At 43.1% G+C, this 22,518-nt stretch overlaps 1 protein-coding gene across 2 annotated transcripts in view; it reads left to right on the plus strand.

The window, feature by feature from the left end:
• The window catches only part of MTA1 (metastasis associated 1), a 115,361-nt gene extending 93,039 nt beyond the window's left edge, over positions 1 to 22,322 (plus strand). Inside the window, exons 19-20 of one of the 2 annotated variants that reach the window (XM_056862901.1) lie at positions 18,412 to 18,563; positions 22,124 to 22,322. In XM_056862901.1, coding sequence (XP_056718879.1) covers positions 18,412 to 18,563; positions 22,124 to 22,262 — 291 coding nt within the window. In that variant the 3' untranslated portion in view covers positions 22,263 to 22,322. Of the gene's footprint in view, positions 1 to 18,411; positions 18,564 to 22,123 lie in introns of those variants that run through there. The other variant, XM_056862902.1, reaches the window with a different exon arrangement.
• Positions 22,323 to 22,518: the final 196 nt, after the last annotated feature.

The following is a 22,518-nucleotide window of genomic DNA, read 5'->3' on the forward strand; positions in this document are numbered from 1 at the left end:
GATCCTGCTCCTCTAGCATCCTGTTTCCAATAGTCACATGCCACAGGGAAACCCACCAACAGGACCCATAGAAAACAGCCTTCCCCTGGTGACAGCTCCCCAATGTCTGACAATCAGCATTGTACCCCTGAAACGCAGGACCCTATTCAACTTTCATGGCTACCAGTCAATGATAAACTATCCTGCATAAATCTGTCCAACCCATTTTAAACCCATCTGAGCCAGTGGCCATCAACACATCTTGTATTAGTGAGTCAACTACCCTTTGGGTGGAGTAGTACACATGAACACATGAAGCTGCCTTATACTGAATCAGACCCTTGGTCCATCAAGGTCAGTATTGTCTGACTGGTAGTGTCTCTCCAGGGACTTAATTGAGGTCTTTCACATCACCTGGTCCTTTAACTGGAGATGCCAGGGATTGAACCTGGGACCTTCTGCATTCCAATTAGATGCTCTACCTCTGAGCCACAGCCCCTCCTTTTGTCCGTCTTGAATCCAGCACCAATCAGTTTCATGGGGTGATTGAGTGCCAATATTTTGGAGTGCTACACCATGCATAATGATGGATGTCTCCCCCCTGAGCCACCTCCCCCTCCCACAAACCTAAAAACCTCATAGTCACCACAGGGCAGGCATTCCAACCCCATTATCATTTTGGTTGCCCTTGTATTTTTCCAGTTCTTCAATATCCTTTTAACAATTCTGTGTGACAAGAACCGTACTCAGTAGTCCAAATCTGGCTTTAAGAGGGACTTAATGGATGGGCATTACTATACTGGCAGTTTTATTCTCAGTCTCTTTCCTAATGATCTCCAGTATGGACTTTGCCTTTTGAAATCATTACTCCATGAAGGACATTTTCGTCAAGCTATCCACTACAACCCTAAGGTCTTTTTCTTAGTCTGTTACTGTCAGCTCAGACTCCATAACCATATATGCGAAACTAGGATTTATTGCCCCATGTCCATAGCTTTTCACTGACTTCCATTGAATTTCATGGGCAATTTCATTGCCCATTTGCCCTGTTTATAATGGTCCTTTTACAGCTCCTTTCTTTTTTTTTTTAATTATTTTTATTATTTTCTAGAATTCAACTAAAATAAACATATCTCAACAATATATTCAGTTGTAACTGCTTGTAACAAAAAAAGTTCATTGCTATTACTGAGAATATGTTATCTATAATATTCTATGCTATCTACTATATGTGACTTCCCCGCATCTTCTTCAGTCACTAATTCTACTGGTTAACACTTTTGCATTTCAAATTAATTTCTAATCCTTATTTTCTCTCATACAGACTTGCTTTAAGCTATCTATACTACTTCTATAAGCAATTTCAAGTCCTACCTAGTTATAATATTATCATCATTGTCTCTATATAACATTCTATTATTCTAAATTAAAGGGATTAGATCAATACATAAACAAATTTTCCCATTAAAAATTCATCAAAGTAAATCCACCGTGGCTCCCTTACACCCCAAAAATAAGCATCATTTTAGCATTATCTTGTTTTGGGAGGGGATCTGCCAGTCCTTCTTTATTTCCCAATCCCCACCCCCCGTTTTTCAATTTGGTAGCTGCAATTCTGGCCTCTGAAGATGTAAAAGAAGATCCCGGTGATTGTATCCATTGGCTTCTTGTTAAAATTTCCAGCATCTTCTTGGTAAAATCCTTCATCATGTCTCCCTCCATCGCTGGCTGCCAGGAAGTGTTTTCTTGGGATAATAATGCTCCTCCTGTCAGCAGTAACTCAGACAAGTAAATTGTAGAGGTATTGAGTTCTCTCATGTTGCTCTCTCTCCTTGCCAGCTGGTCACTTGCAGCTACCTCTTTAAAATCTTGGGTCTTCATATTGTGGATCTCCTCAATAATTGTGTCCAGTTTTCCATTAATTGATTTAAATAGGATATTCATCACCTCAGCTAGTTGAAATGCTTGATGTGAGAGCGCTTGTTGTTTTTCAAAGACTAAATCTTGTTGCACTGCAAACATGTCCATTTGTTTGAGTAACATCTCTTCCATCCTCTTGTTTGACATATCTGCTTGTATTCTTATATAGAAGCAGGCTTTGTAATTTTCAAGATATCCTCAATTATGCTTCAAAGCAGCACAGATAAAGAAAAGAAAGTAGACAGGAAACTGCAGTATCATAGACCCTGCGTCGTCTCCTCTCGGTGGTTAAGTAGTAGGAACGATTTGATGGTTACACCGGGGAGATTCACTTCAAGTCTTCCAATCTGCCCTGTCTTTTCGATGGTAACAAAGCCCTTCTTGTTATCTTCCGGTCTTAAGAGGCGACGTGGCTGGACATTGAATCAAAGAGAGCCGGAAGTGGGGGGGGAAGGTTTTCGTCTCCCTCCCTCCCCTCAAAGCATTTAATTGGTAGTTGTAAAGTCATTCAAAAGTCCCTTTTATTGCGTCTACTCACTGATCAAGTTGATAAGGTCTTAGTCAGTTCATTTAATGGCATTTGTTTATTTTAAAAGTCTCGTTACGCTGGGCAGGGAGTCGCCGGTTTTCGTAGGTGTTTTTATCGTCATTCAGGTCTTCTCAATCAAGATAAAGGCAAAAAGTGTCTTTTTACTCACTCTGACTTCCAAAGGTGAGGCTTCTTGTTCTTTTCATAGATTATTTGATGTTAATGTATAGAGGAGGTCAAAGCCTATAATCCAAAGAGTCATCCGTGGCAATGGTAGCCCCTATGCCGGCGGGGACAACTTCCAACTCTATGGGAGGCTTAAAAAAGCTCTCAGAGAATATGGGAGTCCAAGCCGCTCTTGAAGGCTGCAGGGGAATTTCCTGCTTCCCGATCCACTATTTAGGACCGAGTTGGAGTGCTTTTTGCACTCCAAATCTAAACGACTCTTGGTGTTTCCTGGGAGCCCCCAGGAAACAATGGCGCTCGGACCAAACGCTCTACAGGAAGTCTTTTTACAGCTCCTTTCAATCCACTCATATTAACAACATTCTGAATACTTTGGTCTTCCTCTGCAAACCTTTTAACCTCACTGTTCACCTCCAGTTACTGGTCATGTATGGATGACTAAAGTAGCACTGGGACCAACATAACACAAGTACACAACAAGAAGAAGAAGAGTTGGTTTTTATATGCCAACTTTCTCTACTTTTTAAGGAGAATCAAACATGCTTACAGTCACTTCCCCCCCCTCCCCGCACAACAGACTCCTTGTGAGATAGGTGGGGCTGAGAGAGAGAACTGTGACTAGCCCAAGGTCACTCAGCTGGCTTCATGTGTAAGAGTGGGGAAACCAACCCGGATCACCAGATTAGCGTGTGCTGCTCATGTGGAGGAGTGGGGAATCAAACCTGGTTTTTGAGATTAGAGTCCACCACTGTTAAACACTACACCACGCTGGCTCTCAACACAATACAACACAATGGCCACCTCCCTCCACTTCAAAAATTATCAATTTTTTCAACCACTTTAGATGCTTCCTCTTTTATAGCAGTTAGCAATTTATGAAAGGATGTGTCCTCTTTTCCCAGAAGCCTTTAGAGAGGCACCTTGCCAAACACTTCCTGGAAATCTAAGTATATATTGTCTTCTGGGTCACCCCTGTCTACTTGTTTCTTGACTCTCTGAGAGAATTCTGAGAGGCTGGTGAGGTAGGTAAAATTTCCATTGCAGACACCATGTTCATTCCTCTTCGATAGGGTTGCCAGCCTCCAGGTGGTGGCTGGAGATCTCCCGCTATTACAACTGATCTCCAGGCGACATTTTCTTGACCTGGAGAAAATGGCTGCTTTGGAAGGTGGACTCAATGGCATTATATCCCATTGAAGTCCCTTTCCTCCCTACACCCCACCCTCTTCAGGCTCCACCCCCAAAATCTCCAGGTATTTCCCAACCCGGAGCAGGCAACCCTACTCTTCAGCAAGGCTCATTCTTTGGTGTGTTTAACAATGCTGTCTTGGAAAATATTTTCTACCAATTTACCCAGAACAGAGGCTAAACTAACTTATCTATTGTTTCCCATGTCCCCCTGAATTCCTTGGTAAATATTAGTGTGATGTTTTCTAGTTCTGGCACAGAGGCTGATGTTAATGGAAAATTACCTATTCTTGTCAGAAGATTAGCAGTTTCGTTTTTGAGCTCTTAAAGTATTCTTGGCTGTATCCTGTCCACATCCAGTGATTTATTTATTTTTAGTTTGTTAATTAGTCCTAGAACTTCTTTGGGCAATTCTGTTTAACTCAATTCTTCGCACACCTGCTTTGAGAAAATTGATTCAGGAACAGGTATCTGCCAAACATGATGAGAGAAGCAAAGAATTTGTTCGGCTTCATCTCCAGTAATATCCTCACATCTTTGCTATCTAATGCTTCAAAGAGCTTCCTTTGCTGGTTTTCTGCTTCTGATACGTTTTAAGACATTTTTTGTTTATTGTAATGCTTCGAGCTATGCGTTCCTCAGATTCCATCTTATGCTTGCCTTACTGCATTTATTTTGTCAGAATTTATGTTCCATGTGCTCCACACTTGCTCTCGTTGGGACTGACATCCAGCAGACCCTAACAATAACCCTGGTTCAGGGCACACAGAGGGTGTGCAATCTCTTTTCCCAGTAACCGATCTTCAGACAGAATGCCTTTAATGCCATCCTTGAAGAAGTCTTCAAGATGATCACAGATGATATGGCAACATTCCAGATCCTTGCTATTCTGTAAGAGGAGTCCTCGACTTCAATCTACTTTGCATGAAGCTCTCCCCAGCCATCAGAAAACATTGAGAAGATATCACACACGACAATGGGGAATGTACTATAATGATTAGGCTACAACACAGAGTTTGCAGTGCAGCCAACCATCAGAATCTTCAAGTTCTACACCCCCATGATACCCTTATGGAAAGAAGCAATAGAATTGGTTCCTCCTTCTCAGAAATTCTTCAACCTTTCCTAGGATTGCCAACTTCCAGGCAGTGGTTAAAGGGAAAAACAGCACCAGCTCCAATTAACAATAATCAAACTGAATTTTATAATGATTACTCAAAAATAATTCAGTATTGGTGTACTATTCTGTACATTTGTCAATGATATAATCAAAACAGTCACAACCAAGGTGTCACAGGTTACCCCACCCATGAAAAATAAAAGTATTGAAATGAAATAGAGTCCAAAATGTACAATTCGAGTTCAAATCAAAGTCCAATACTGAGTCCTCTTGAGAGAAAATGAACTGGTTCCGGGAAGATCCAGAAACAATCTGGTATGAAACTTGCAATAATAACAGTGTTCATCAAGGTCCAAAGTCCAACAAATCCAAGACAACACCTCCGGATTTGAGTGTGTTTCGCCTGGAAAGAGCTTCTTCAGTTGATTAATCAATTTTCATAAGGGTATAACGACCTCAACTTCTTCAGTTGATTAATCAATTTTCATAAGGGTACAACGACCTCTGTAAAATATATCCAACAGAACCATATTGTATCCAAGTCTCGTAGTTAACTTAACCTCTCGCATATTCACGCCTGAAGAAACAAAAGCATTAGAATTGGGTCTAGGTTTTGTCCCTACTCCGAAGTACTCGGGTTTTCAAACCCGAGTTGATTTATTTAAACTTTTCCGGAGTATTAAGTTAAAAGAATTTTTTAAAGGACAGCAAAGACCCATGACTTCATTTAGTCAATTTCGTTTGAAATCTACCTTCTTACCTAAAAATCCAGGATTCCAAATTAACACATTTCAAACCTTAGTTTTGAGGGATATAGATAAGTTAGAAAAGAGGAGAAAATGGCAGCCTTCGGATACTAACATTTCTGTTTCCACATTGAATTTAATTAAGAATATTGCAGATGATACATCCATTGTATGTTTACCAGCTGATAAAGGTGGGGCTATAGTTTTCCTTGATGCTCACGCTTATGACGTTGAAAATAAAAGACATTGTATGACCGGAATTTTTATAAACCTTTGATGAGTGATCCTACTTCTAGAGTCATGAATACTATCAGAACTGTGGTCTTTGAAGGACTAACTTTAAATTATATTGATAAAAATACTTCTGATTTTTTGATGGCCAAATTTCCCAGAGTTCCCATCTTCTACTCCCTACCTAAAATACATAAGACACTTGTGAATCCTCCTGGCTGTCCGATTATCTCGGCTGTGGGCAGTGTGCTTGAACCTATCTCCCGTTTCATTAATGCCTTCTTGCAACCTTTTGCTAAAAGCACCAGATCATATATCAAGGATACAAGAGATTTTATTGGGAAGATTGAGAACTCACCCATACACTCTCAAGCAGTTTTTGTCACCTTAGACGTGGCATCATTATACACTAATATTCCATTAGATGATGTCAGATTTATTATTGAGAAGCTGTTAGACACTAGACAGGAGATTACACCTCCCACTCATTTCTTAATGTCTCTGATCGACATTGTCTTTGAAAATAATTTTTTTAGGTATTTAGAATCTTTTTTTCTTCAGACAAAGGGGGTAGCGATGGGTTCCACCTGTGCCCCTTCAGTGGCCAACATTTATATGAATTCATTTGAAACTGATTTTCTTTTTCCCCATCATATTTTTCAAGAGCATGTAGCTCTTTATTTCAGATATATTGATGATTTGTTCTGTATTCTAGACAATTCTTCTATTTATGATGACTTCTTGATTTGGATTAATTCCTTAAATCCTAATTTACAGTTCACAGGCAACATGAATAGCCAGTCCATTTCTTTTCTGGATGTGGAGGTCTTTAGGACCCCGGAGCAACGGATAGCCGTAAGACCTTACAAAAAGCCCACAGATGTGGGAGCAGGATTACATTTTCTGTCCAATCATCCACTTCATTTAAAACGGAACTTACCTTACAGTCAGCTTCTTAGATTTAAAAGAAATTCTACTTTTGAATGTGACTTCACTGACGCAGCTTTGAATTTTAATACCAATTTACTTAGAAGAGGATATGAGCCTTCAATTATCTCTCATGCCATGTCCAAAGTGGCACTTCAAGAAAGAGGAACCTTACTCCACCCAAAGCCTAATGTGACACAGAAACCCTCTCGGGTTTACTCTTCTCTTGAGTATAATCATCTTACTCATGAAATTCAAAAAATTATTCGCCGTCATTGGCATATTTTGTATAATATACCAGGCTGCTCTGATTTTCCAATTTTTGGTTTAAGAAAAACACAATCCCTACGCAATGTTCTTGTGAGGTCTGATAGATTGCCTAGGCAAGAAGGAGTTAAAGCCCCGGGACATTACAAATGCGGAACATGTGTATTCTGTCCCCAGAGCCTTCCCATTAAGGAAGTCAGTGCAACAGGCACCAATTTTAAATACACCTTGCGACAATTTACTAATTGCCTAACAATGTTATCTATGCGGTCACTTGCCCCTGTTTTTTAATTTACATTGGGTCAACAAGCCGCCAATTAAAATTGCGTATTGGGGAGCATAAAGCAAGGATACGCTCTAAGACCCTGGAGGCTCCGCTCACAGCCCACTTCCTTGAGAAGGGCCACTCCGACACAGACCTGCGTTTTTTTGCATTATGGCAATACAGACCACGTAGGTTTCAACAAGAGGACATAACAAAGATTCTCCATAGACGTGAAATGCAGTTTATATATTTATTCAAAACTCTCTCTCCCGCAGGTCTAAACAATGAATTTGATCTAAGTTGTTTCCTATAAGGCATCTCTTTAAGACTCACTAGTTCTCATTCCTGCTCTTTCCTTCTCCGCTTGCCTCTGCAATTAGTTTCAGCTGGTTTCTGTCTATAATTAGTGTTTACTTTTGAGCCAACACTACCAGCATTAAGCTAGGAGAGCCCGTGGGGCCACTGGTCATTGGTATGTATATATATGTGGTTCTTTATTAATAATAATTTTCTTAATTGGAATTTGGATACAATATGGTTCTGTTGGATATATTTATTACAGAGGTCGTTGTACCCTTATGAAAATTGATTAATCAACTGAAGAAGTTGAGGTCGTTATACCCTTATGAAAATTGATTAATCAACTGAAGAAGCTCTTTCCAGGCGAAACACACTCAAATCCGGAGGTGTTGTCTTGGATTTGTTGGACTTTGGACCTTGATGAACACTGTTATTATTGCAAGTTTCATACCAGATTGTTTCTGGATCTTCCCGGAACCAGTTCATTTTCTCTCAAGAGGACTCAGTATTGGACTTTGATTTGAACTCGAATTGTACATTTTGGACTCTATTTCATTTCAATACTTTTATTTTTCATGGGTGGGGTAACCTGTGACACCTTGGTTGTGACTGTTTTGATTATATCATTGACAAATGTACAGAATAGTACACCAATACTGAATTATTTTTGAGTAATCATTATAAAATTCAGTTTGATTATTGTTAATTGGAGCTGGTGCTGTTTTTCCCTTTAACCAGTGTTTTCTCAGCACACGTTGTGATTTATTGAGATTTAACTTCCAGGCAGTAGCAGGAGATCTCCTGCTATTACAACTGATCTCCAGCCGATAGAGATCAGTTCACCTGGAGAAAATGACTGCTTTGACAATTGGACTCTATGGCATTGAAGTCCCTCCCCTCCCCAAACCTCGCCCCCCTCAGGCTCCGCCCCAAAAACCTCCTGCCAGTGGCAAAGAGGGACCTGGCAACCCTAGCCTTCCCCCCCCCCCATTACTTTATTATTCCAAAAGAAGATGTAGGCATGAAGCCCATTTTAGATCTCAGAGGAGTAGAAACTTTAATAATGGCAAAAAAATCTGAATAATTTCATGTTCCGCTATTCTCCCACTCCTATCCAAAGGGATATTATTTTTATCTCAGTAGACCTCACAAATGCATACATCCACAATATAGAAGCTTTCCAAGATTTATAGAATATACATAGAAGGTTTCCAAGCCATTAGAAACAGACACTTCTGTTACAAAGGACTTTTGTTTGGGTTGTCAATAGTACCCAGAGTCTTTATCAAATGTATGGCAGTAGTAACAGTTTATCTCTGTAAGAGAGGCATCTCGGTGTACCTCACCTAGATGATGGGGTCGCTGGTTCATATGTCTCCAGTTACAGTCCTTCATCCACCGCAAATAACCTTCAAGCTCCTTGCTCCCTATTTCAACCTATCTCGGCATTTGCAGTTTATAGGGGCAGTCCTTGACTTCAGCAGTCTTTTCTCCTTCATACACCTTTGTCAGTGGTTAAGAGAGGCAGACTCTAATCTGGTGAACCGGGTTGGTTTCCTCACTCCTACACATGAAGCCAGCTGGGTGACCTTGGGCCAGTCACAGTTCTTTCCAAACTCTCTCATCTCCACCTACCTCTGTAAGCCGCTTTGAGACTCCTTTTGGTAGAGAATAGCGGGGTATAAAAACCAACTCTTCTTCAAGTGGTAGTTAAAACATGATAACCTATTAAAGGGGCATCAGATTCACCAGCATATTCCCTCACATGACTCTAACCATAGTGGCAGCCCTCTGGGGATAGGGAGCATCTTACAAAGGTCAGTCTATCATCCAGCCTCGGTCATACGGTTTACTACATCAACCAGCAAGGTCAGGAGTCAAAAGGAGATGCATTTTCACAAAGTGGTCAGAGCACCTTTTTGTACAATTAACAGCCCTGACTCTAATGCCTCCAGTTATATGCTGTGGGTCGCTTCTTAGATTCCTTTCATTGTCCACTGCCCAGAACTTTTTGACTATCTAAAATCAATGGGTTTGGCCGTTTTGCTGCTAAGGGCCCATTTAGCAACTGTGCCTGTGACAGGCAGGCAATCTGTTTTTTTCCACCTGTTCAATATTTTTTTAAAGATTTGCTTAAGAATGCACCCCCTGCTCCAAGTTCAGCTGACTCTTGGAATTTGCAGTTGGCGTTACCAGTTTTAATGAAGTCTCCATTTGAATTGCTGGCAATATGTAATTTAAAGTTGCTGTTCCTCAAAGTTGCATTTTTGGTAGCCATTGCTTGGGCTAGGTGGGCAAATCAACTGTGTGCATTGCGCTCTGACTCACCATATCCTATTTTTTAAGGCTGTAAGGTGATTTTGAGGCTGGACTTTTTTTTAAAAAAATTATTCAATAAAATAAACATCAATAAAAAACATACCACAATCTTCATAGTTTAAAATACAATATATATATGCAAACTTAAAAATTTAACAGATACAACTTATTCCAATATCCTCATTCATACTACCACAACAAAAACTCGGTTTAGTCCTCTGTAAAATAGCTAGACTATCATCGCAGCACATTGTCGTTTCTCACCCTTGATTATAAGATTTTCCATTTTATTTCAGCTCGTAACCATAGCCCATCTAGGCTAATTGTATCACCATTTTTCTGATGTGTTCTTAACTTTATTAATACATATGTTTCTTTAACTTTAACCAACCATTCCTCTATCTTTGGAGTCGTTTTTTTGTTTCCAGTGTCTGGCAAAGGTCATTCTAGTGAGGCTGGACTTTTCATTCCTACCTAAAGTATTATCTCAGTTCCACGTGTCCCAAGATGTGGTGCTTCTGGGTTTATTCCTTTAACTCATCATTGCATCTTGAGAGATCACTACATACACTGGATGTTAAGCGGGAATTAAGGATTTATATCAACAGAACATCTTTGTTCTATAGGGATCCTTGACTCTTTATTTACTGTGGGGGAGATAAGAAAGGACCCAAGCTGTCATCTCAACATTTCAGCAACTGGATAGTGGAATTAATATCCTTGTGCTATAAAGGTGTACCATGAAAAGTGAGGGTGCTGCTTGTGCCACAGCAACTTTCACTGCTTTTTCTAAAGGCATTTTGTTACCTGAGAGCCCCATGGTGCAGAGGGGTAAGCTTCACTACTGCAGTCAAAAGCTCTGCGTACGACCTGAGTTCGATCCCGATGGAAGTCAGTTTCAGGTAGCCGGCTCAAGGTCGACTCAGCTTTCCATCCTTCTGAGGTCGGTCAAATAAGCACCCAGCTTGCTGAGGGTAAAGTGTAGACAACTGGGGAAGGCAATGGCAAACCACCCTGTAAAAATAGTCTGCCTAGTAAATGTAGGGATGTGATGTCACCCCATGGGTCAGGAATGACCTGGTCCTTTCACAGGGAACTAACTTTACCTTTACCTATTTTGCTACCTGACGTCTTCTAGGCAGACCCAAAGCTTCTCCGATCATAAGACATTGTGGATGTCAGAGCAAGGAGGGAGGCAGGTTTTGGTAGAGCTGTGCCGGATTCACTTTTCGAATCACTTTTTCCATTCCTGGCTCCAGGGATGTAAATTTGCTGTTCTGTCTCATTGGTGTGCTGCACAAAGACCACAATGAAGAAGGAAAAGTTGCTTACCTATGACTAGTGTTGGCACACAAACAGCCCCACAACAGTAGAAAAGAGCAAGAGTCCAGTAGCACCTTAAAGACTAACAAAATTTCTGGCAGGGTATGAGCTTTTGTGAGTCACTGCTCACTTGTTCAGGTATCTGAAGAAGTGAGCTGTGACTCATGAAAGCTCATACTCTGCCAGAAATATTGTTGGTCTTTAAGGTGCTACTGGACTCTTGCTCTTTTTTACTGCTATAGATAAACTTAACACAGCTACCCATTGTGATCCATGCCCTGCAACAGTTACTGTTTTTATTATGGCTTGCTGTGTCATCGTGGGAAGAACTGAGTGGGTTCCTTCCTGCCCAATATTTTAATGGCTGATTTTATGTTTTTGTATGGGTTTTTAATATGTGATTTTATCATGTGTGTTTTTAATTTGTTAGTCATCTTGGGGGCCCTTGTGAGGGCAGAAAGACAGGGAATAAATTGAAAAAGAGATTGTAGTTCTGTTGCCACTGCCCCTTGCTCACTGGAGGAAGTGGAGAGCAAAACTAACTCTGGGCAAGCTGCAGTGGAGGGCTGAGTAGGGTTGCCGACATCCAAGTGGGAGTCAAACAATAGCAGTAAACCAAAATACGACAGTTAGATGCAAAAGTGGAAGTTCATTAACCAAGTATGCACAAATGCACAATAAACAAGGGTAAAGCACAAGATAGTACAGGGAATTTCCAACAACACAGGGTTGAAGAAAAGGACCACGAGGTCCAGAACATGGATATGATGCACAATACAATGACGAGGTTAACATAAAACCTTCAAATGTACATGATTTTTAGAGTTATAATAACTCATGGTTCCTGTATATCAAGGTGACCATGGTTTCTGTGAGTCCAGTCTCTACAGGGATCTGGTATTCTTCTGTGTCGATTTTGGAAAATCTTCCTCAGGAACAACATGGACTGCTACGTAGCCTGTTCTCATGTGCCTTTCCAAACAACTTCATCCAAGTGGGGGCTGCAGATCTCCCAGGATTACAACTGATCTCAAGACAGCAGAGATCAGTTCCCCTGGAGAAAAGGGTTGCTTTGGAAGGTGGACTCTATGACATTATACACTAAACCCCTCCTTTCCTAGGCTCTACCTCCAAAATCTCCAGGTATTTCCCAAGTGGGAGTTTCCCCTGAATGCTGAGGCTACATCCTGGCTTCACAACGTTACGTGCCAGGGCTGGATGACTAGGTTTCCAGCTCTGGATTGGGAAATACCTGGAGATTTTGGGAGCAGAACCTGAGGAGGGCGGGGTTTGGAGAGGGGAGAAACTTCAATGCCATAGAGTGCAATTGCCAAAGCGATCATTTTCTCCAGGCGAACGGATCTCTATCAGATGGAGATCAGTTGTAATAGCAGGAAATCTCCAGCTACCACCTGGAGGTTAGCAACCCTGATGACTGAGCCATGCAGTGGAGCCAAGCAGCTTGCATGAGCCCTTGGGAGGGAAGAAGTCAGAGCGTGAGGCAGGCAGCCACTGCTGCCCTGTTCTTGCATCCCAGCAGTACCTGTCATTTTTTTAACCCTAATTGTGACTTCTCATTGTTGCTGGCCAACAGGTCCATTATGTATCATTTTCTGGGTCATGAAGCCTAGGTGTCAGTCTAATGCAGGGATGGGGAATGTCTGGCCCAGGGGCCGTATGCGGCCCCCGAGGACATTTTCAGCGGCCCTCAGGAGCTCCAGGGCCCAGCCGCGGAGGCGCAGCACAGGGCGGCCCTCCCCGAGGGTGTTCCTGGGCCCGCGGCACCCTTTGGACCGCCTCTCGTCGACTGTTGGCAAGAGGAGGGGGGAGGGGGAGGGACGCTTCCCCCAAGGCTGCCCCCTACAGTCGTGGCATGCAGGAATGCCGCGGCACACTTTAAGCCCCTCTTGCCGCCTGTCAAGTGGCGAGGGGGTGGGAGAGACCGGTGTCTCCCGGCAGCAGAACATGTGTGCGGGAGCTTATCGGGCTTGGAGGGTCTTTTGTGGACTCAGGGGGGGGGGAAGGCGTGGAGGCTGGGGCCCGGTCGCGCGGGGCTGCGTGTGCTGCCGTGTGTGTGTGTGTTGGGGGAGGCGGGGAGCCTGGGGCCCAGTTGCGTGGGCCAGCGTGTACATGTGTGTGTGTGGGGGGGGGAAAGGCTTTTCTCCCTTGTTCTGTCACTCTTTCTCATTTCTCCCTCTCTCTCCCTCGTCTCTTTCTTTGTCTGTCTCCTTCCGTCCTTTTCTCCCCCTCCATTTCTCTGTTTTCCTTCCTTCCTCTCTTCCTTCCCTGAGGATCGGCTGTGGGCTGAGCCCCCCTGGGAGTGGGGGTGCCCTCCAGGCCGTCTCTGCGTGGCCTCCCCTGTGGTTGCCAACCTCCAGGTGGTGGCTGGAGACCTGGCAACCCTAGCCTCCCCCCCCCCCCCCGCGCCGGGAGATCTGCACCTGGTTATGACCCCCGAATGATGTTATAAATAAGCAAATGGCCCTTGGCAGGAAAAAGGTACCCCACCCCTAGTCTAATGTATTTATTTAGAAAATTTCTATGCTGCTTCCCTAGGGAGCTTGTTAACCAGCTTTGTTAACCTGCATAATTGGATAAACTGGCTATGGCATTCTCTGTGGATGCCCAATAGTAAAGAGTTTTCTGTAGGGGAGTAGAGGTTTACTGTAGGGCATGGAGTAGGGGTCAGCATGGAGTAGGGGTCACTGGGGGTGTGGGGGGGGGAGGTAGTTGTGAATTTCCTGCATTATGCAGGGGGTTGGACTAGATGACCCTGGTGGTCCCTTCCAACTCTATGATTATATGATACTGTATACTTTGTCCTCTTCTGCCACCATTTACCATTAAAGGGGGATAAGTATGCTTTTTTTATATACTTTTTTTTAGAATTCGTTAACATGTTCAAGATTTGTATCTGTGGTATCAGCTTATTTTTCAGTAAGTTTCACGTTAATCCTACTTTGCCTGTCTAGCAGTAGATGTTAGTAGCCCTCATTCACTCTTTTTATTGGATCTTGTTTTAAACTGCCTTGTCTTCGTAACAGCTCACATTCTGCTGTGAATTTAAAAGCATCAACGTAATGGATGTACGCTTTAGGACATCTGATGAAAGCGTATGCTGGAGTAAACTTTAATGTGCTACATACTAACATGGTTATCCAATTGGTATTAACACATTCAATAGTTAGTAGGGTTGCCAGGTCCCTCTTAGCCACCGGTGGGAGGTTTTGGGGGCAGAGCTCGAGGAGGGTGGGATTTGGGGAGGGGAGGGACTTCAATGCCATAGAGTCCAATTGCCAAATTGGCTATTTTCTCCAAGGGAACTGATCTCTATCAGCTGGAGATCAGTTGTAATACCAGGAGATCTCCAGCTAGTACCTGGAGCTTGGCAGCCCTAGTAGTTAGTGATAAGGAAGTTGAAATGACCGCTTCAGCCAAATCAGTTCCCCCGCCCCCAGAGACCCTTGCAAATAAGAAAGTAAACCAAAAAGCACTGAAATCTCACACTATGAAAAAGTTAACTGCTATATAAAGGTAAAGGTAGTCCCCTGCGCAAGCACTGGGTCATTAGAGACCCATGGGGTGACATCATTATCACAACGTTTACTAGGCAGACTGTGTTTATGTGGTGGTTTGCCACTGCCTTCCCCAGTTGTCTACATTTTATCCCCCAAAATAACAATCACCCGGTGCTGTATTGAGAGATACTCAATCAAAACAACAGCACACTAAATATTAATCAAGTATGGTGTATTAATAACGAGATAACAAGAATGAAAAGGAGGCGGAGAAGGACGCGGGGAGAGCGGCCGCCCCAGCCCCGGCCAGCCAGCCGCCTGCCTGCCTGGCGCTGCTGCCGGAGCGCTGCCGAGCGCTTCCCTCTGTGCGCCCCGGCGTGCCTGGCTCCGACTCCCAGCAGGGCAGCGAGCGCCCTCGCCGGGCTTGCCTCCCCTCCCTCCTCCAGCGGACATGGACATTCTCCAGTCCGGCTCGGAATTCAGCACCCGCCCTTATACACCCGGCATATAAGACGACCCCCGACTTTTGAGAGGATTTTCCTGGGTTAAAAAGTCGTCTTATACGCCGGAAAATACGGTATATACAATATATACAATGGAAAAGCGAACGTGGTCCCACAATTCACTTTGGAAGGTTTGGAAAATGTTGCAGTGTGTAATCAACCGTTGAGCAACCTTTACTAAGGTGAATAAGAATTGTCCAGAAAGATGCAAGGCTGATGAAGCCTTTTTGGTGAAACACAAAGACTATCCGGGATATGCGTTCTGTCTTGAGATTCTGAACGACTCCTTGTGAATTTGAACCATATTTGGACTGTGGTCCCCACCGCATGATTTACATTGCCCTTTTAAGGGATTTACTTCGACCTCAGGACCGTGAGTGAAACCAAGAGAGGGCTTCTCTGCTCCCAACTAAACCTGTGAATATTGTTCTACTCCGGGTCGAAAAGATTTTTTCCCCTACTGAATTTGCACAAGTGAATTGTGGGACCACGTTCGCTTTTCCATAGGATATATTGTATATATTTCTAGTGATTGTGTTGTTCAGTATCTGTTGTATCTTGTATTCTGTATTTGTACGTTTGCATGCTCTAGGTAGTGAGTATTCTTTTCATTCTTGTTATCTCATTATTAATACACTGTACTTGATTAATATTTAGTGTGCTGTTGTTTTGATTGATTACATTTTATCTCCAGCAAGCTGGGTTGTCATTTTACTGATCTCGGAAGGATAGAGTTGCCAGGTCCTACCTGTCCTCTTGCGGGAGACTTTTAAGGCACATCCAGGATCGCGCGGCAACATGTGGACGAGCCGATGCGCGTGCGCGTCACTTCCTGTTTACAATCGGAAGTCCATGCCTCGCGAGAGGCCTTATGCCACTCAAACTCTTAGCTTAAGTGGCATAAGGCCCCTCGCGAGGCGGGATTTCCAGTTGTAAACCGGAAGTGACCTGCAGCGGCATGTATGCACATGCACGTTTGCCCGCCGACCGAAACCAACTTCTGTCAGGATCGAACTCAGGTTGTGGGCAGAGCTTTTGGCTGCCACTGTGGAGTCACGGGGCTCCTAAAACTGCTGTATAAGGAGTATAAAACTAAATCAGATTTGTAAGGTAGTAACCAAAGTTTTCCATTTGGATATATTTGATCCCAATGTATTTCTAAGTAAAAAAAAATACACATATCTTTGAGATTTTTGAGGTTAGTTTTAATAATTTTCTTTTATCGTTCAGTTGTGTATGTCTGAATATTTGCCCATTGTCCCTGTGGAAGATTCTTGTCCAACACATGGGCCTTTTATATCTTCCACTCTTCAGGAATAATTTTTATACTTTGCTTAGGATTGTACGGCAAGTGGTGGGATTTCGTATTACTAGCCTCCATTAATGTTGTAGTTTTTCCAAAAACGATTTCAGTTTTTCCTGTAGCGCAAGTGGCCAAGGTGAATCTGGAAATACATGGTTTAGATCTTACCTCTGCAAAGAACTCATTAAGTGGCCTTAGGAGACCACTTTCAACCTCAGCTTCATCCCTTTGCAGAAAGGGGATAACAATGCTAGACTGCCCCCAGTTCCTTGGGAAATTTACTGAAATAAGTCCTGATCGGCAGAGCCCCCTAGCCTATGCCAACTCCAGGGCTCCTGCCAATCACCCCACTTACCTACTTGGGAGTAAAAAGGCCAGCTGCTCTTTTCGGCTGTCTTCTGTTGCTTTGTGTGTGGGCAGCAGCTGTGTGATTTCCGGGACCCAGGGCCTCATCAGCGGGCAGCTGCAATCCATGTGTGCTAATCACATCATGCCGCTCCATGGTTGGTGGATGTCAATGACTTTGCTGTTCTCTCTGGTGTGGTCAGTGTGCTGCCTGAGCCGTGGCAAGGGTGTTTCTGTGGAATTGCCACTGGTGCCACGCCGACCTTGGCACGTCACCAATACCAGGGTCTTAGGGTGGAACTGAGAGCCAGCATGGTGTAGTGGTTAATAGCAGTGGTTTGGAGGGGTGGAGTCTGATCTGGAGAACCGGGTTTGATTCCCCACTCCTCCACATGAGCGGCAGCGGTGGCGGAGGCTAATCTGGTGAACTGGATTTGTTTCCCCACTCCTACACATGAAGCCAGCTGGGTGACCTTGGGTGAGTCACAGCTCTCTCCGCCCCACCTGCCTCACAGGGTGTCTGTTGTGGGGAGGGGAAGAGAAGGTGATTGTAAGCCGGTTTGAGTCTCCCTTAAGTGGCAGAGAAAGTTGGCATATAAAAACCAACTCTTCTTCTACCTTATTTCTCCATTTCTTTTCCCCTCCAACCCGGCAGGATTCCTCTATGCTAGGACCCACACTTCTTTGAAGCATGAATTCTAGCATCTTTTGACTGTTAAAGCCTCTGAGGTCTATAAAAATTATCTCTGCTTATTGTATACCTCTTATTTATAATTTTTAGTTATTTGAGGGCACTTGCTGTTTTCTGCTAAGGTATCTTTGCGTGGTACAAAACTTGGGAAGGGGGAGATTGATTTTGGGGCTGGGTAAAAGCGGTGAACGCAAACTGGAACAAGTGTCAACATGTTCCCCTTATTTTTGAAGTGACCTAATCCAATTAAACAACAGGAAAAAAAGGCAGGGGGGACTTGACCGGAAAAGTACAGGGAGCCTCAAAGGACGAGCTGGAAACTGTAAAGTCTATAACAAAATAATTGTATTTATTATATGGTGTACACAATAAATTTGTGTACTGGAATAGAGGCGACCTATAAAACCATCGGTATAAACTGTTACAAAGATAGCGAACAAAGTTGATGTTACATTCAGTCTAATCCACCTCCTTCTCACTGCCTTCGCCATCTTGTTCTGAGTTTTGATGTCCCTTCTCCTAAAATTTACACCAAGAGCCACATTTTAATTGGGTTAAGGACCAGAGACTGAGAGTCTCGTTGTAACCAGCAAAGCATTCGTGTTTGGGCTAGTTATTTTTTTTAAACCTTTACTTGGGAGTACAAAAGGAATATACAAAAAGGAGAGAGGGAGAAAAGTTCTATGCTTGACATGCTTTCTTGCTTAGCTGTACGGAATTCATTTCTTATTTGCTTTTATGTATTATATAGGGACCAAGTCGAAACTTACTGCTCAATGGGAAATCATACCCAACAAAAGTCCGGTTAATCCGTGGTGGAACCTTGCCTCCAGTGAAAAGGAGGAGGATGAACTGGATTGATGCTCCTGACGATGTTTTCTACATGGTCACAGAGGAAACCAGGTAGGGCAGATCAGGAATCTTCAGTAAGGGACGCTTCTGTGATATTCAGCTGTCTCTGTAAAAATCATTTTGAATGTAAGGTCAATCAAATGTGGCTCTGAATGGATTACTTTCCAGCACTGATGGAAAAGGGGGCACAAAATTGGATCTTTGCATAATGTAGGATTTATTTGATGTTAAATTTAACCCTATTGCACGATTCCTTACCTGCCTTAGAAATCTCCCCCCCCCCCGATGGTCATAGTTTTATTGTAGCATTTAAGCATAAGCAGGTGTTTATGGATAATAACTCTTTTGCAAGATAGTGCTTCCCGAGTTTCAGTGTCACCTCCTTGATACAGGTTTTCTAAAACATCTTTTGCACTTGTTCTGGCCTCCCTTATTCACATGAACACAGGAAGCTGCCTTATACTGAATCAGACCCTTGGTCCATCAAAGTCAGTATTGTCTACTCAGACTGGCAGCAGCTCTCCAGGGTCTCAGGCAGAGGTCTTTCACATCACCTACTTGCCTGGTTCCTTTAACTGGAGATGCCAAGGATTGAACCTGGGACTTTCTGCATATCAAGCAGATGCTCTCCCACTGAGCCACAGCCCCTCCCCAAAATGCCACCCCTACAGTCAGTATCTTTCACATCACCTGGTCCTTTTAACTTTGCCTGGTTCCTTTAACTGGAGATGCTGGCGATAGAACCTGGGACCTTCTGCATACCAAGCAGATGCTCTAGCACTGAGCCATGGCCCCTCTCCCACTTGAAAGTGTGTGAGTGCAAGTTTGTTGAAATAAATTGCCAGTGCAGTCTGTGTTGCTTCAAGCTGCCCATTGGCATGTGTTACATGGCTAACACTAAAGCTCAATGTAAACATCCCAATAGGGTTTCAGGGTCCCTCTTCGCCACTGGTGGGAGATTTCTGGGGTGGAGCCTGAGGAGGGTGGGGTTAGGAAGGGAGGGACTTTAGTGCCATAGAGTCCAATTGCCAAAGCGGCCATTTTTTCCAGGTGAACTGATCTCTATCAGCTGGAGATCAGCTGTAATAGCAGATCTCCAGCTAGTACCTGGAGGTTAGCCACCCTACATCCCAAGCATCGGTTTGCTCTATAATGCTTTTCGATATGGTACACTGGGCCCACCTGAGTTCACACCTGGCCTACAACCCACATGACAAATGTTCAACTACTCTGCCCTAAGTGATTTGGGGCTGGAATATCTGAAGGTCCTCCTGAGCTGGGTATAGGGTTGCCAACCACCAGCTACTGGAGAAAGAAGGAACCTATGCTGAAAATAGTGGTAACTGTACAAAGAGGCAGCACGTGGCTCAAAATAATAAACATCAATATCAAAAAACAACAATTGTGTTTGTCTTACTGTCAAATGTATTGAAAATAGACCACCAAAAAGTTTCATGAAAAAACCTCAACATCTTGTAGTATCAGATGGGGTTATACATGTGATGAACTATTCTACTAAGTTCTAATTCCTTCTCTAAAAGTGGTTGGGTCGGCAAACTGAAGAAGATTCGAAACGCGTCTTTGCGACGGACCCACCTTGGACCGCATTGTTGTTTTGTTTTGTTACTATTGTGATTGTAATACCACCATTGTTGTGTATTGCTTACAACCACCACTATTGTTGTGTATTGCTTATAACCATATCTTTTTTGGTTTATATTCAGCCTGGGAGGCTTTATTTTTGTTTAGCTGTTCGGCTTTCCTATATTTTCAGCCTATTGGCACTGCCTTATAAACCCTGCGAGGCTAGCCCTGCGAGGCTATTGTGTGTGTTTTTTTTACACACTTTTCATTTGTTTTGGTGGTCTATTTTCAATACATTTGACAGTAAGACAAACACAATTGTTGTAAGCTACGAGCTGCCTCTAACCGGTCTAATTTTCTGAATAAATAGATGATGATGATGATGATGATAATGATAATAATTTATTAATATGGTCACTGACCAGCAAAAACAAACAATAGATAAATAAATGTAATGATGGTCACTCACTGAGATGGATTGTAGAGAGATTGTGAAGATATGTTCATGGAGAGGAGGTATGCCATTGACTAAGCCCAATGGAAACCTCCCAGACCACAGTCAATTTACTCCTGGATGCCAGATACTGAGGGGGCACATAAAATAGAGTTGCATCTGATTGCCCACTGTCAAAAACAAGATGCTGCCTTAGGTGGAACTTTGTTATGACCTAGGAGATTTTTTTTAACCTTCTTAGAATCTTACCTTTCTTAGGATCTGAGGCTACAAGAGGGAGAGACAACACATAGAGGCCGAGAGTTTGAAGGGTTGGAAAATTCAAAGTTGGAGCTTTGCTTTTAATTGCCTTAATGTTGTGTTTTTGTTTGGTTTAAATAGTTTATAAGACATGTTTTTATTCACCTGGTGGTGGCTGGAGGTCTCCCACTATTACAACTGATCTCCAGGCGAAAGAGATCAGTTCCCCTGGAGAAAATGGCCACTTTGGCAATTGGACTCTATGGTATTGAAGTCCCTCTCCAAGCTCCGCCCTCCTCAGGCTCCACCCCCAAAATCTCCAGGTATTTCCCAGCCCAGAGCTGGCAACCCTATTGGTGGCCCTGATGAGGGCAGAAAGGAGGGCTATAAATTTTGTAAATATATAAATTAAAATGTTGCACGATTAGTCTAAAATTCATGGCATTTGGCTACACTCACCTTTAGTTTTCCATAAGATTAAGAACTCCAGCATTAAGAAGTCCATAAGATCAAGAACTCCCTGTCCTCCAGGTTCCAGTGCTTTTACACTGTCAACCAAGTATTTCCTATTGGTTAGGATCAGATTGAGTACAGCAAGCTTTTGAGGTGGGAATAAGCAAAGGCATGTTTTTTAGCAGTGGATTTTTGTAAATGGTACATACATGTTAACAGAAAAGAGTTTTATAACCATTATTTTTTTTCTGCGTCCTTGCCTACAGTAAAGGTTATATGACTAAATGAATGAAATGCAAAACGTTTTTACTATTGCCCTTTCAATGGATGCCTTCAATTAGGCTTTGACTTCCTGAAATTGTTGGGTTCTTTGGCCATTCTTCCTGCAATAAGCTTTCCCCCCCAGACATTCAGCAGTCTTGCTGAACCAAGGCAGGCCTGATATGATCAATGCCTGAATGGGGGACCTCCTGGGAACCTTATGTATACATAAATGTGATGAATAGATGAATGAAATTTCTTATTTCTGTTGATTCTCTGCAATTGCAAAACAAAGGTTGTTTATCATTATAACTGAAATAAGAGAAGGAATGGGGGCAATGAGCTAGAGGGGGAGGTGCTGTGGCTCAATGGTAGAGCATCTGCTTGACATGCAGAGGGTCCCAGGTTCAATCCCCGGCATCTCCAGTTAAATGGACAAGGCAAGCAGGTGATGTGAAAGCCCTCTGCCTGAGACCCTGGAGAGCCGCTGCTGGTCTGAGTAGACAATACTGACTTTGATGGACTAAGGGTCTGATTCAGTATAAGGCAGCTTCATGTCTTCATGTGTTCAATAGCCATTCTCTTATAGATTTTTCCCCCTTTTCATTCCCCATTGTAGGAAAATTCGCAAGCTGCTTTCCTCCTATGAAGCCAAGAGAGCTGCAAGAAGCCCTTATAAGCCAATCATCCTCCAGCCTCTACAAGGAGGGCACCTGCAACAGCCAATGAATGATGAACCAATAATTATCGAGGACTAAAACAGGAAAGGTCTTTAAAACACTGGAGAGCTTTCCTCAACGTCCACATGCCATTTTGTGACTTCAGCGTTGAATCGACTGCTGAAAAAGAGAACTGATGCATATCTTTTTACAGCGCAGTCCTAGGCAGACTTAACTCTTCTACGCCTGTTGACTTAGTGACCTAAAAGGGTGTAGCTCTGCTTAGGATTGCACTGTTAGAGTCTGAAAAGGAAGCCAGTCCCTTTCTGAGTCTTGACAACCACAGACTGCACAT

The sequence above is a fragment of the Euleptes europaea genome, chromosome 17 (genome assembly GCF_029931775.1).
Source record: "Euleptes europaea isolate rEulEur1 chromosome 17, rEulEur1.hap1, whole genome shotgun sequence".
NCBI lineage: Eukaryota > Metazoa > Chordata > Lepidosauria > Squamata > Sphaerodactylidae > Euleptes > Euleptes europaea.